The sequence below is a fragment of the Coregonus lavaretus genome (genome assembly GCF_964263955.1).
Source record: "Coregonus lavaretus genome assembly, chromosome: 24".
NCBI classification, from domain to species: domain Eukaryota; kingdom Metazoa; phylum Chordata; class Actinopteri; order Salmoniformes; family Salmonidae; genus Coregonus; species Coregonus lavaretus.
Genome location: NC_140011.1, coordinates 36092743 through 36105538, shown reverse-complemented (window position 1 = coordinate 36105538; position 12796 = coordinate 36092743). Strand labels below are relative to the sequence as shown.

General features: G+C 42.2%; 1 protein-coding gene across 1 annotated transcript; it reads right to left on the bottom strand.

Moving 5' to 3' along the window:
* Positions 1 to 771: 771 nt before the first annotated feature.
* LOC311099298 (palmitoyl-protein thioesterase ABHD10, mitochondrial-like) lies at positions 772 to 12471 on the bottom strand. The gene is made up of 5 exons (XM_084140017.1): positions 12171 to 12471; positions 11224 to 11407; positions 6948 to 7059; positions 3828 to 3965; positions 772 to 3520 (listed from the first exon to the last, which is right to left on the bottom strand). Exons 1-5 carry the CDS (start codon positions 12244 to 12246, stop codon positions 3179 to 3181), a joined length of 852 nt encoding a protein of 283 aa, XP_083996143.1. The 5' UTR covers positions 12247 to 12471; the 3' UTR covers positions 772 to 3178.
* Positions 12472 to 12796: the final 325 nt, after the last annotated feature.

The following is a 12796-nucleotide window of genomic DNA, read 5'->3' as shown; positions in this document are numbered from 1 at the left end:
GCACAAAGTGAGGTCCATACAGAAATGGTTTGTCGAAATCGGTGTGGAAGAACTTGACTGGCCTGCACAGAGCCCTGACCTTAACCCCATCGAACACCTTTGGGATGAATTAGAACGCCAACTGCGAGCCAGGCCTAAATGCCCAATATCAGTGCCCGACCTCACTAATGCTTGTGGCTGACATTCCATGCAGCAATGTTTCAACATTAGTGGAAAGCCTTCCCAGAAGAGTGGAGGCTGTTAAACCAGCAAAGGAGGGAACCAACTCCACATTAATGCCCATGATTTTGGAATGAGATGTTCGACGAGCAGGTGTCCACATACTTTCGGACATGTAGTGTATGTTGGAAACCAACGACATAGAGTCCTAACCACTATATCTGGGATCATATTACACTAATGACAGCTTATCATCACTGTATGACATAGTAGCCACACATGGCTTTCTAACCAGTAAAAATCGGAATGTTGACTATACTATACTAAAACAGGAAAATTGAAACATGGGTTGCCTACACTGCAATGTTTTTCACCTAATAACTTGTGCTTCTTAGGACCGTCACTCAAACCAGGCCATCTCATTCTACTGTTCAATCATTATTTGAAATCTGTGTCATTTTGGAATGGGACATACTAGCAACAAAACCAACATGAACTGGGCCAACATTGAAAAGTCACCCAGAGTGACAGTTGAATCTACATTAAAAGTTCTCATTCTGGATTGCACTAAAATCACTCACAATAATATATCATATTTTACACTAAGACAACAACATTACAATACATTTTAATATAAAACACACAATGCTCAGTTCTACATGAGTTGTCATGCAGTCAATATTCTGTTCTGACCTTGTGTGCAAAATTAAAATGGCATGGACAAATAAATACTAAAATTGATACAGTACCAGTCAAAAGTTTGGACACCTACTCATTCAAGGGTTTTTCTTTATTTTTACTATTTTCTACATTGTAGAATAATAGTGAAGACTTCAAAACTATGAAATAACATATGGAATCATGTAGTAACCAACAATGTGTTAAACAAATCAAAATATAGCCACCCCTTTCCTTGATGACAGATTTGCACACTCTTGGCATTCTCTCAACCAGCTTCATGAGGAATGCTTTTCCAACAGTCTTGACGGAGTTCCCACATATGCTGAGCACGTTGGCTGCTTTTCCTTCACTCTGCGGTCCAACTCATCCCAATTGGGTTGAGGTCGGGTGATTGTGGAGGCCAGGTCATCTTATACAGCACTCCATCACTCTCCTTCTTGGTCAAATAGCCCTTACACAGCCTGGAGGTGTGTTGGGTCGTTGTCCTGTTGGAAAAACAAATCATAGTCCCACTAAGCCCAAACCAGATGGAATGGCGTGTCACTGCAGAATGCTGTGGTCGCCATGCTGGTTAAGTGTGCCTCGAATTCTAAATAAATCACTGACAGTGTCACCAGCATAGCACCCCCACACCACCTCCTCCATGCTTCAAGGTGGGAACCACACATGCAGAGATAACCCATTCACCTACTCTGTGTCTCACAAAGACACGGCGGTTGGAACCAAAAATCTCACATTTTGACTCAGACCAAAGGACAGATTTCCAACGGTCTAATGTCCAAAGTGTTTCTTGGCCCAAGGAAATCTCTTCTTCTTATTGGTGTCCTTTAGTAGTGGTTTCTTTGCAGCAATTCAACCATGAAGGCCTGATTCACGCAGTCTCCTCTGAACAGTTGATGTTGAGATGTGTCTGTTACTTGAACTCTGTGAAGCATTTATTTGGGCTGCAATCTGAGGTGCAGTTAACTCTAATGAACTTATCCTCTGCAGCAGAGGTAACTGTGGGTCTTCCATTCCTGTGGCGGTCCTCATGAGATCCAGTTTCATCATAGCGCTTGATGGTTTTAGCGACTGCACTTGAAGAAACTTTAAAAGTTAATGAAATGTTCCGTATTGACTGACCTTCATGTCTTAAAGTGATGATGGACTGTCGTTTCTCTTTGCTTATTTGAGCTGTTCTTTACATAATATGGACTTGGTCTTTTACCAAATAGGGCTCTCTTCTGTATACCCCCTCTTCCTTGTCACAACACAACTGATTGGTTCAAACGCATTATGGAAAGACATTCCACAAATTAACTTTTAAGAAGGCACACCTGTTAATTGAAATGCATTTCAGGTGACTATGCCATGAAGCTGGTTGAGAGAATGCCAAGAATGTGCAAAGCTGTCATCAAGGCAAAGGGTGGCTATTTGAAGAATCTCAAATATATTTTGATTTGTTGAACACTTTTTTGGTTACTACATCATTCCATGTGTTATTTCATAGTTTTGATGTCTTCACTATTATTCTACAATGTAGAAAATAGTAAAAAACCTTTGACTGATACTGTATGTTCTGTCAGCAATGGAACCAAACAGCAAAAACAGACAGCATAAGAAATGGGCAACGCATGGACATCAGCATTAGAATCAAACATTACAGTTGAATAAGAATCAAACATTACAGTTGAATAAAGTCATTTTTCTACTGATCGTTCCACAGACAACCCCCCACCTATTTATTCTGCTGGAGACATGTTACATAGTATAACTGCCATAGTATAACTGACATTGTATAACTGCCTTAATTTTGCTGGACCCCAGGAAGAGTAGCTGCTGTGGGGTCCATAATAATACAAAGTGCCTAAAATACTGTACTGATATTTGCTGCCTCCTACTGGTCTTTAAGTGCACATGCGTAAATATAAAAGGCACATCTACACATTACACTTGTTTTTGTTTGAATAAAATTGACAGTGGATAAAATCAATTTTGGGTTGCAAATGGACGTAATGCATCTGTACCTGATGGGCTACTGTAATAGGAGTGAGCCCTACTCATTGACGGTTTAACGGAATCACCGTCAGACCACATTGTGGGAATAAATCAAAACTGTTCACAGAAGGCCCAAGAAGTTTGGTAGTTGTGGGAACAAAGTGTCATGGCACCGGTAAATACAAATCCAAATAAAAAGGCATGGAGAGAGCCGGGAGAAAATGTTCCTTTTCTTCACAGTGTGTGTTTAGTTCAATAGCACCTCGATTTTGTAACGCATCGGGAACCGAACAGCCTGAGTGCGGAAAAGTTGGGGTCTGGGTGGTAGGCATCACCCACAGCATTGCCCTGATTTGGCCACTCAAACCAATGTGGTCAGCTTGTCTATGAGATCATCGATGGTGTAGACTATGAGCTTGATGTCCTCCTTTTCTGTCATGCGGTGCTGGCCATGCTTGCGCAAGATGACGTCAACGTCATTGCTGAGCACACGCTCAGCTACCTGCATGGAGATGTGCCAGGGCACATCCTGGTCCTTCATCCCATGGATGAGCCTCACAGGGCAGGTCACTGGAATGGGGCTCTGCAGAACACGGTGCTGCTCTGCCTCCTTCAGGAACTCTGTGGTGAACGTGATGGAGCCCTCCGCGTTGTGTTTGGTAGGAACCACCCACTGCCCCTTCTCTTCAATCTCCTTCCTCGCCTACAATGACAGCAGGCAGTATTTAGACAAAATTATATATCATTTTATGTTTGGGGTGAAGACATTATCTAAGATGGCAGCCGTTTAAAAAATGTGCTTAGGAAATATATTTCAACTGTACTTCCATCCAAATTTTGTTCGTGCAATTTCAAGATTAACTGCATGTCCCTTTCCTTTGAACCACCTTCAGTGTATTGATGACTCATTTAATCAAGCGTCTGTCATTAGGGGAAAAGTGCATTGTTCTGTACAGAACCTGTTAAGGTTATTGAACACTCAAGATGGTTTATTCTGAACGCTGACTCACCTCAATAGGAAGCGTATTGTAGACAGTTACAAAGTGGTCCGCTGCTGTAGAGATGCCAACCATGGCCGCAGTTCTTTCTGGACGAGCTATGGCTGCCAGGCACATCAGCCAGCCGCCCATACTGGAGCCAACCAGAATCTGCAACACCAGAACAATTAGCAAGATCAGAAATGATCTTATAATAACAGCACTGATATCTCGTGTCAATTACGCATGCCAGAGGTATTTTAAGTCAAGGTATTTTAACCCTAATATCCCCCAGAGGATTATTATTAACTCAGTGGTCAATTCACACTGAAATCAGTAACAGTTTTACATCAACTACCATCCCGAATGGTTATACACTATTATACAACGGGTGGGTCTAATCCTGAATGCTGATTGGTTAAAACCACATTCCAGCCGGTGTCTATCCACAAGTTGCCACCTGCTGAATCTTTGACGTTAAAATGCCTATTTACTCTGTTCCATCTGACTGCGCAATCCACTGTCTCATCAGCCCAGCCAGGCAACTTATAAACTTGATCTCCACTATAAAAAGCATCTAGACATGATCTAATTTCTTTTAGACAAACATTTCGTTTTCAACAGCGGAGATTTGTATAAACCTTGCCGTCTCTCCGACATTTGCAACATTGCTTCAATATTCAAATTCGATCTCTTGCTGTCCCATAGTAATGAACGTGTCGGGAGTCGGGACGAGACGGGCAGCGTTTCTCAGCCAGTCAAAATCATGAATCAGCTGGCATCATTTTTATGGATATATTATACAAAAAAAAGTAAATTGAAAAAAGGTAAAACGAAACGAAGCTAATTTGCAGTCTTTCCAGCTTCAGTTTGAAGTGATTGTGTTCCTGTAGCTGTGTTGTTGGCTAGCTCCTCTGAACAATAGTGTCCTGACCAGTGAGCACATTCTCTATACCAAGCGAAAAGAGCGCCTCATTAGCTCATTGTTATGGATGTATCCAAATAAATGTTATTAGAAAACAGCTTAAATAAATGCAAATGCAGCTACTTTGCTGTTATTCTGGCTGCACTTTTTGACGTGACTAACTTAGCCGTACTTGGCTAGCTAGCAAGCAAGAGATAAGAACGTTGCCAGCCAGCATGGCAATGGAACATTTAGAACAAACGTCTGGGTCGCGTCCATAGATACAGAACAAAAATACTGAATGACTGGGTCGCGTCTCTAGCAACCCTAGATTTGTGTCAGGACTATATCTTGCGGAAGGACGAAATAGTATGAATAAATTCATCAAAATAACGTTTTTAATGAAAATATGTCCATCATTATGTGAATATGTTGGTAACCCGTTATATAAATGTGACTTCGTCTCGGGCCTAACAACACCTGTGCCAATACAGTTGAAGTCAGAAGTTTACATACACTTAGGTTGGAGTCATTAAAACTTGTTTTTCAACCACTCCACACATTTCTTGTTAACAAACTATAGTTTTGGCAAGTCGGTTAGGACATCTACTTTGTGCATGACACAAGTCATTTTTCCAACAATTGTTTACAGACAGATTATTTCACTGTATCCCAATTCCAGTGGGTCAGAAGTTTACATACACTAAGTTGACTGTGCCTTTAAACAGCTTGGAAAATTCCAGGAAATTATGTCATGGTTTTAGAAGCTTCTGATAGGCTAATTGACATAATTTGAGTCAATTGGAGGTGTACCTGAGGATATATTTCAAGGCTTGCCTTCAAACTCAGTGCCTCTTTGTTTGACATCATGGGAAAATCAAAAGAAATCAGGCAAAAATAATTGTAGACCTCCACAAGTCTGGTTCATCCTCGGGAGCAATTTCCAAACGCCTAAAGGTACCAAGTTAATCTGTACAAACAATAGTACGCAAGTATAAACACCATGGGACCACGCAGCCGTCATACCGCTCAGGAAGGAGACGCGTTCTGTCTCCTAGAGATGAACGTACTTTGGTGCAAAAAGTGCAAATCAATCCCAGAACAACAGCAAAGGACCTTGTGAAGATGCTGGAGGAAACAGGTACAAAAGTATCTATATACACAGTAAAACGAGTCCTATATCGACATAACCTGAAAGGCCGCTCAGCAAGGAAGAAGTCACTGCTCCAAAACCGCCATAAAAAAGCCAGACTACGGTTTGCAACTGCACATAGGAACAAAGATCGTACTTTTTGGAGAAATGTCCTCTGGTCTGATGAAACAAAAATAGAACTGTTTGGCCATAATGACCATCGTTATGTTTGGAGGAAAAAGGGGTAGGCTTGCAAGCCGAAGAACACCATCCCAACCGTGAAGCACGGGGTGGCAGCATCATGCTGTGGGGGTGCTTTGCTGCAGGAGGGACTGGTGCACTTCACAAAATAGATGGCATCATGAGGAAGGAAAATGATGTGGATATATTGAAGCAACATCTCAAGACATCAGTCAGGAAGTTAAAGCTTGGTCGCAAATGGGTCTTCCAAATGGACAATGACCCCAAGCATACTTCCAAAATTGTGGCAAAATGGCTTAAGGACAACAAAGTCAAGGTATTAGAGTGGCCATCACAAAGCCCTTACCTCAATCCTATAGAAAGTTTGTGGGCAGAACTGAAAAAGCGTGTGCGAGCAAGGAGGCCTACAAACCTGACTCAGTTACACCAGCTCTGTCAGGAGGAATGGGCCAAAATTCACCTACCTTATTGTGGGAAGCTTGTGGAAGGCTACCTGAAACGTTTGACCCAAGTTAAACAATTTAAAGGTAATGCTACCAAATACTAATTGTGTATGTAAACTTCTGAGCCACTGGGAATGTGATGAAAGAAATAAAAGCTGAAAGAAATAATTCTCTCTACTATTATTCTGACATTTCACATTCTTAAAATAAAGTGGTGATCCTAACGGACCTAGAACAGGGCATTTTTACTAGGATTAAATGTCAGGAATAGTGAAAAACTGAGTTTAAATGTATTTGGCTAAGGTGTATGTAAACTTCCGACTTCAACTGTATATCCTCCAAACACCGGCTTCTCGGGCATGATCACTCAATTATACATGAGTCTGTGCAGGTCCATTTCAGCTAACAATACTTTGGATTACACTGGCTGATTAGAATGAGTCTCATCATAGAGACGGAGAGGAACTACTTACTTGTGGCCCCTCCACAAGCTCGTCCAATACATATAGAACATCCTTCTTCCAAGTGCCAACAGTGCCGTCTACCATTTCACCTTCAGACGACCCACAGCCTGTATAGTCAAACCTGGGAAAGACCACATACATCGGCAACGATTGGTTTTCCTGACTAATTGAAGGACTGACATACTGGAATGTACAGTGCTATGAAAAAGTATTTGCCCCCTTTCTAATTTTCTCTACTTTTTCATATTTGTGATACTGAATGTTATCAGATCTTCAACCAAAACCTAATACACTGCTCAAAAAAATTATGCGAACACTAAAATAACACATCCTAGATCTGAATGAATGAAATAATCTTATTAAATACATTTCTTTACATAGTTGAATGTGCTGACAACAAAATCACACAAAAAGTATCAATGGAAATCAAATTGATCAACCCATGGAGGTCTGGATTTGGAGTCACCCTCAAAATTAAAGTGGAAAACCACACTACAGGCTGATCCAACTTTGATGTAATGTCCTTAAAACAAGTCAAAATGAGGCTCAGTAGTGAGCGTGGCCTCCACGTGCCTGTATGACCTCCCTACAACGCCTGGGAATGCTCCTGATGAGGTGGCGGATGGTCTCCTGAGGGATCTCCTCCCAGACCTGGACTAAAGCATCCGCCAACTCCTGGACAGTCTGTGGTGCAACGTGGCGTTGGTGGATGGAGCGAGACATGATGTCCCAGATGTGCTGAATTGGATTCAGGTCTGGGGAACGGGCGGGCCAGTCCATAGCATCAATGCCTTCCTCTTGCAGGAACTGCTGACACACTCCAGCCACATGAGGTCTAGCATTGTCTTGCATTAGGAGGAACCCAGGGCCAACCGCACCAGCATATGGTCTCACAAGGGGTCTGAGGATCTCATCTCGGTACCTAATGGCAGTCAGGCTACCTCTGGCGAGCACATGGAGGGCTGTGCGGCCCCCCAAAGAAATGCCACCCCACACCATGACTGACCCACCGCCAAACCGGTCATGCTGGAGGATGTTGCAGGCAGCAGAACGTTCTCCACGGCGTCTCCAGACTCTGTCACGTGCTCAGTGTGAACCTGCTTTCATCTGTGAAGAGCACAGGGCGCCAGTGGCGAATTTGCCAATCTTGGTGTTCTCTGGCAAATGCCAAACGTCCTGCACGGTGTTGGCCTGTAAGCACAACCCCCACCTGTGGACGTCAGGCCCTCATACCACCCTCATGAAGTCTGTTTCTGACCGTTTGAGCAGACACATGCACATTTGTGGCCTGCTGGAGGTCATTTTGCAGGGCTCTGGCAGTGCTCCTCCTGCTCCTCCTTGCACAAAGGCGGAGGTAGCAGTCCTGCTGCTGGGTTGTTGCCCTCCTACGGCCTCCTCCACGTCTCCTGATGTACTGGCCTGTCTCCTGGTAGCGCCTCCATGCTCTGGACACTACGCTGACAGACACAGCAAACCTTCTTGCCACAGCTCGCATTGATGTGCCATCCTGGATGAGCTGCACTACCTGAGCCACTTGTGTGGGTTGTAGACTCCGTCTCATGCTACCACTAGAGTGAAAGCACCGCCAGCATTCAAAAGTGACCAATACATCAGCCAGGACACATAGGAACTGAGAAGTGGTCTGTGGTCACCACCTGCAAAACCAGTCCTTTATTGGGGGTGTCTTGCTAATTGCCTATAATTTCCACCTGTTGTCTATTCCAGTTGCTTCCTAAGTGGACAGTTTGATTTCACAGAAGTGTGATTGACTTGGAGTTACATTACATTATTTTTTTGAGTAGTGTATTAGATAAAGGGAACATAAGTGGACAAATAACACAACAATTACATTTAATTTCTTTCATAAACAAAGTTATGCAACACCCAATTCCCCTGTGTGAAAAAGTAATTGCCCTCTTACACTCAATAACTGGTTGTGCCACCTTTAGCTGCAATGACTCCAACCAAATGCTTCCTGTAGTTGTTGATCAGTCTCTCACGTCGCTGTGGAGGAATTTTGGCCCACTCTTCCATGCAGAACTGCTTTAACTCAGTGACGTGTGGGTTTTCAAGCATGAACTGCTCGTTTCAAGTCCTGCCACAACATCTCAATTGGGATTAGGTCTGGACTTTGACTAGGCCATTCCAAAACTTCCAATTTGTTGCTTTTTAGCAATTTTCATGTAGACTTGATTGTGTGTTTTGGATCATTGTCTTGCTGCATGACCCGGCTGCGCTTCAGCTTCAACTCACAGACAGATGTTCTGACATTCTCCTGTAGAATTCTCTGATAAAGAGCAGAATTCATGGTTCCTTCTATTAAGGCAAGTCGTCCAGGTCCTGAGGCAGCAAAGCATCCCCAAACCATCACCACGCTTGACCTTTCGTATGATGTTCTTACTGTGGAATGCAGAGTTTGGTTTTCGCCAGGCATTACTGGAACTATGTCGTCCAAAAAGTTATACTTTTGAATCATCTGTCCATAGAACGTTCTTCCAAGAGTCTTGATGATCATCCAGGTGCTTTTTGGCAAACTTGAGTCAACTTTTTGGACAATCAAGTCTACATGATAATTGCTAAAAAGCAACAAATTGGAAGTTTTGGAATGGCCTAGTCAAAGTCCAGACCTAATCCCAATTGAGATGTTGTGGCAGGACTTGAAACGAGCAGTTCATGCTTGAAAACCCACACGTCACTGAGTTAAAGCAGTTCTGCATGGAAGAGTGGGCCAAAATTCCTCCACAGCGACGTGAGAGACTGATCAACAACTACAGGAAGCATTTGGTTGGAGTCATTGCAGCTAAAGGAGGCACAACCAGTTATTGAGTGTAAGGGGGCAATTACTTTTTCACACAGGGGAATTGGGTGTTGCATAACTTTGTTTATGAAATAAATGAAATAAATATGTAATTGTTGTGTTATTTGTTCACTTATGTTCCCTTTATCTAATATTAGGTTTTGGTTGAAGATCTGATAACATTCAGTATCACAAATATGCAAAAGTAGAGAAAATTAGAAAGGGGGCAAATACTTTTTCATAGCACTGTACGTATGTACAGTACCGGTCAAAAGTTTGGACACACCTACTCATTCAAGGGTTTTTATTTTTACATTGTAGAATAATAATGAAGGCATCAAAACTACAAACCAACATAAAAATATATATATAAAAAAATATATGTATGAAAACGTATGCACTCACTAACTGTAAGTCGATCTGGATAAGAGCGTCTGCTAAATGACTAAACTGTAAATATATATTTTATATTTGAGACAGAGATTCTTCAAATAGCCACCCTTTGCCTTGATGACAGCTTTGCACACTCTTGGCATTCTCTCAACCAGCTTCACCTGGAATGCTTTTCCAACAGTTTTGAAGGAGTTCCCACATATGCTGAGCACTTGTTGGCTGCTTTTCCTTCACTCTGCGGTCTGACTCATCCCAATCCATCTCAATTGGGTTGGGGTCGGAGGACTGTGGAGGCCAGGTCATCTGATGCAGCACTCCATCACTCTCCTTCTTGGTAAAATAGCCATTACAAAGCCTGGAGGTGTGTTGGGTCCATTCCTGTGGCGGTCCTCATGAGAGCCAGTTTCATCATAGCGCTTGATGGTTTTTGCGACTGCGCTTGAAGAAACGTTCAAAGTTCTTGAAATGTTCAGTATTGGCTGACCGCCATGTCTTAAAGTAATGATGCACTGTTGTTTCGCTTTGCTTATTTGAGCTGTTCTTGCCATAATATGGACTTGGTATTTTACCAAATAGGGCTATCATCTGTATACCCCCCCCTACCTTGTCACAATACAACTGATTGGCTCAAACGCATTAAGAACGAAAGAAATTCCACAAATTAACTTTTAAGAAGACACACCTGTTAATTGAAATGCATTCCAGGTGACTACCTCATAAAGCTGGCTGAGAGAATGCCAAGAGTGTGCAAAGCTGTCATCAAGGCAAAGGGTGGCTATTTGAAGAATCTCAAATATAAAATATATTTTGATTTCTTTAACACTTATGGTTACTACATGATTCCATATGTGTTATTTCATAGTTTTGATGTCTTCACTATTATTCTACAAAGTAGAAAATCGTAAAAATAAAGAAAAACCCTTGAATGAGTAGGTGTCCAAACTTTTGACTGGTAGTATATATATATATATATATATATATATATATATATATATATATATATACACACACACCTATACATACACACACCTATACATACACGACAGCTCTAATGTTTTGTTTTTTTAATCACTGAAAATACTATAGCTAACTTACCTTAGGTAAGAGTGGCCTAGTGACTGGCAGAACTCCTCAAGGGCTTCTGCTTTCTTCCCACCCATGTTTGAGGCAAACCCTGGCAAGAACACTACCCCTGGGCTCTTCCCCTCCACTTTTCTATAAGCCAGTTTCGGCCGGTCTGGGCGTGTCGCATACTGCACTGTAGACTTATGTCTCACTCCTGTCAAACAGAAACATTACAACGTTTTCCCAACCATGCAATACATGATTTCATTCGATTACACTGATAGCCATGTGGTGGTGCAGAGGTGTATTTACAACGGTTTTGTTTGTGGCTCCAATTTTGATTTGTTTCTTGTTCGATACCTCTGACCAATCATGCTCTGTTCTGACAGATGTAGGTATTAGTTAGCTGGCTAGCTAACTAACCCTCAGTTAGTTAGCTAATACTGACAACTGATGAATAACTGTTGGCGAGTTAGCTCCAGGTTTGCATTAACAAGGTACTTTCCAGTAACTACCTAGTTAGCTATCTAGTTAGGGTTGTGCAGCTAAAGACGATGTAGCCAAGCCATGCATTTGATCAAATTAGCCAAATACTGTAGCTAGTTAGCTGGGCTCGCTGGCCTTGCTTGGGCTGGGCTAGCGTTTGTTGGTTAGTTAACGTTAGCTGTTATCTAACTAACGTTAACGTAGCTAACGCTACCCGACTTGGTTTTTGAAGCAATGATTTCGTACAAAGAACATTTGTTTGAAAATCTGTCTACTTAGCTAGCCAGTAGCCTACAACGTTTTTCGTTATGGATTTAGTTATTAGTTACAGTAAACTAATATTAGCTAACTAGTTCACTCACTGTGTTTTCCTGCTGTGGTGTAGAGTTAGCGACACACCCCCTGTAAGTATACTTTTTTTAATGGAAGTCTGCAATAACTCACCGTTCAATAATTGCGACATTAATGAAACACTTTTAGCTAGTACTCACCCGAAAACATAATAGCTTCTCTTTGGACATTTAATTGGAAAACCATGCTGAAATGCCTTACTAGATTATACGCCATTCTGACAAGAGTGCGACCTTATCTAGCTAGCTAGTGTATTTGAATGACATCGACTGAAAGATTAGCTAGCCAGCCTTCCAGTTCCGGTTCCTGCCAATCCCTGCGCTGGATGAAAACTTGGCAAAATTTAGATTTGTGTGATCTAGCTAGTTAGCCTACTGAAAAACAGAAAATACCAAGAGTTTTCCTGGCCACGTGAGCTGACCAGAAAAAGAAAAAAACTCTGGGCAGTAATGACAAAGGGCCCAGGACCAGGACCGACGTTGGTCTTCTTTTTCGATGGGGTTTAACGGCGGTTTGCATCCAATGTTAATGATCCATTACCGCCACCAGCTGGACGGGGTATTGAATAAGAAACAACAACAAAAACATTTCCGGAAAGGGGGATAACGACGTCATACAAAATAAAACCCATCACACTTATTAAATCACAGTCCACTCCAAAATACATCCCTAAACAAGCTCAGGGGCATCTGATGGGGGTACATTCACGTACAGGATTTCTTGCACGGCCTCGGCTGTGAAATCACGAAGACCCAAAAAACGTTCA

Excerpts from the sequence above, each read along its gene's own strand:
- LOC311099298 (XM_084140017.1), bottom strand. The coding sequence starts at position 12,246 with ATGGCGTATAATCTAGTAAGGCATTTCAGCATGGTTTTCCAATTAAAT. Across the intron at positions 11,408-12,170 it reads AGAAGCTATTATGTTTTCGG|GAGTGAGACATAAGTCTACA; the intron begins GTGAGTACTAGC and ends TCTGTTTGACAG. Across the intron at positions 3,521-3,827 it reads ACAATACGCTTCCTATTGAG|GCGAGGAAGGAGATTGAAGA; the intron begins GTGAGTCAGCGT and ends CTGTCATTGTAG.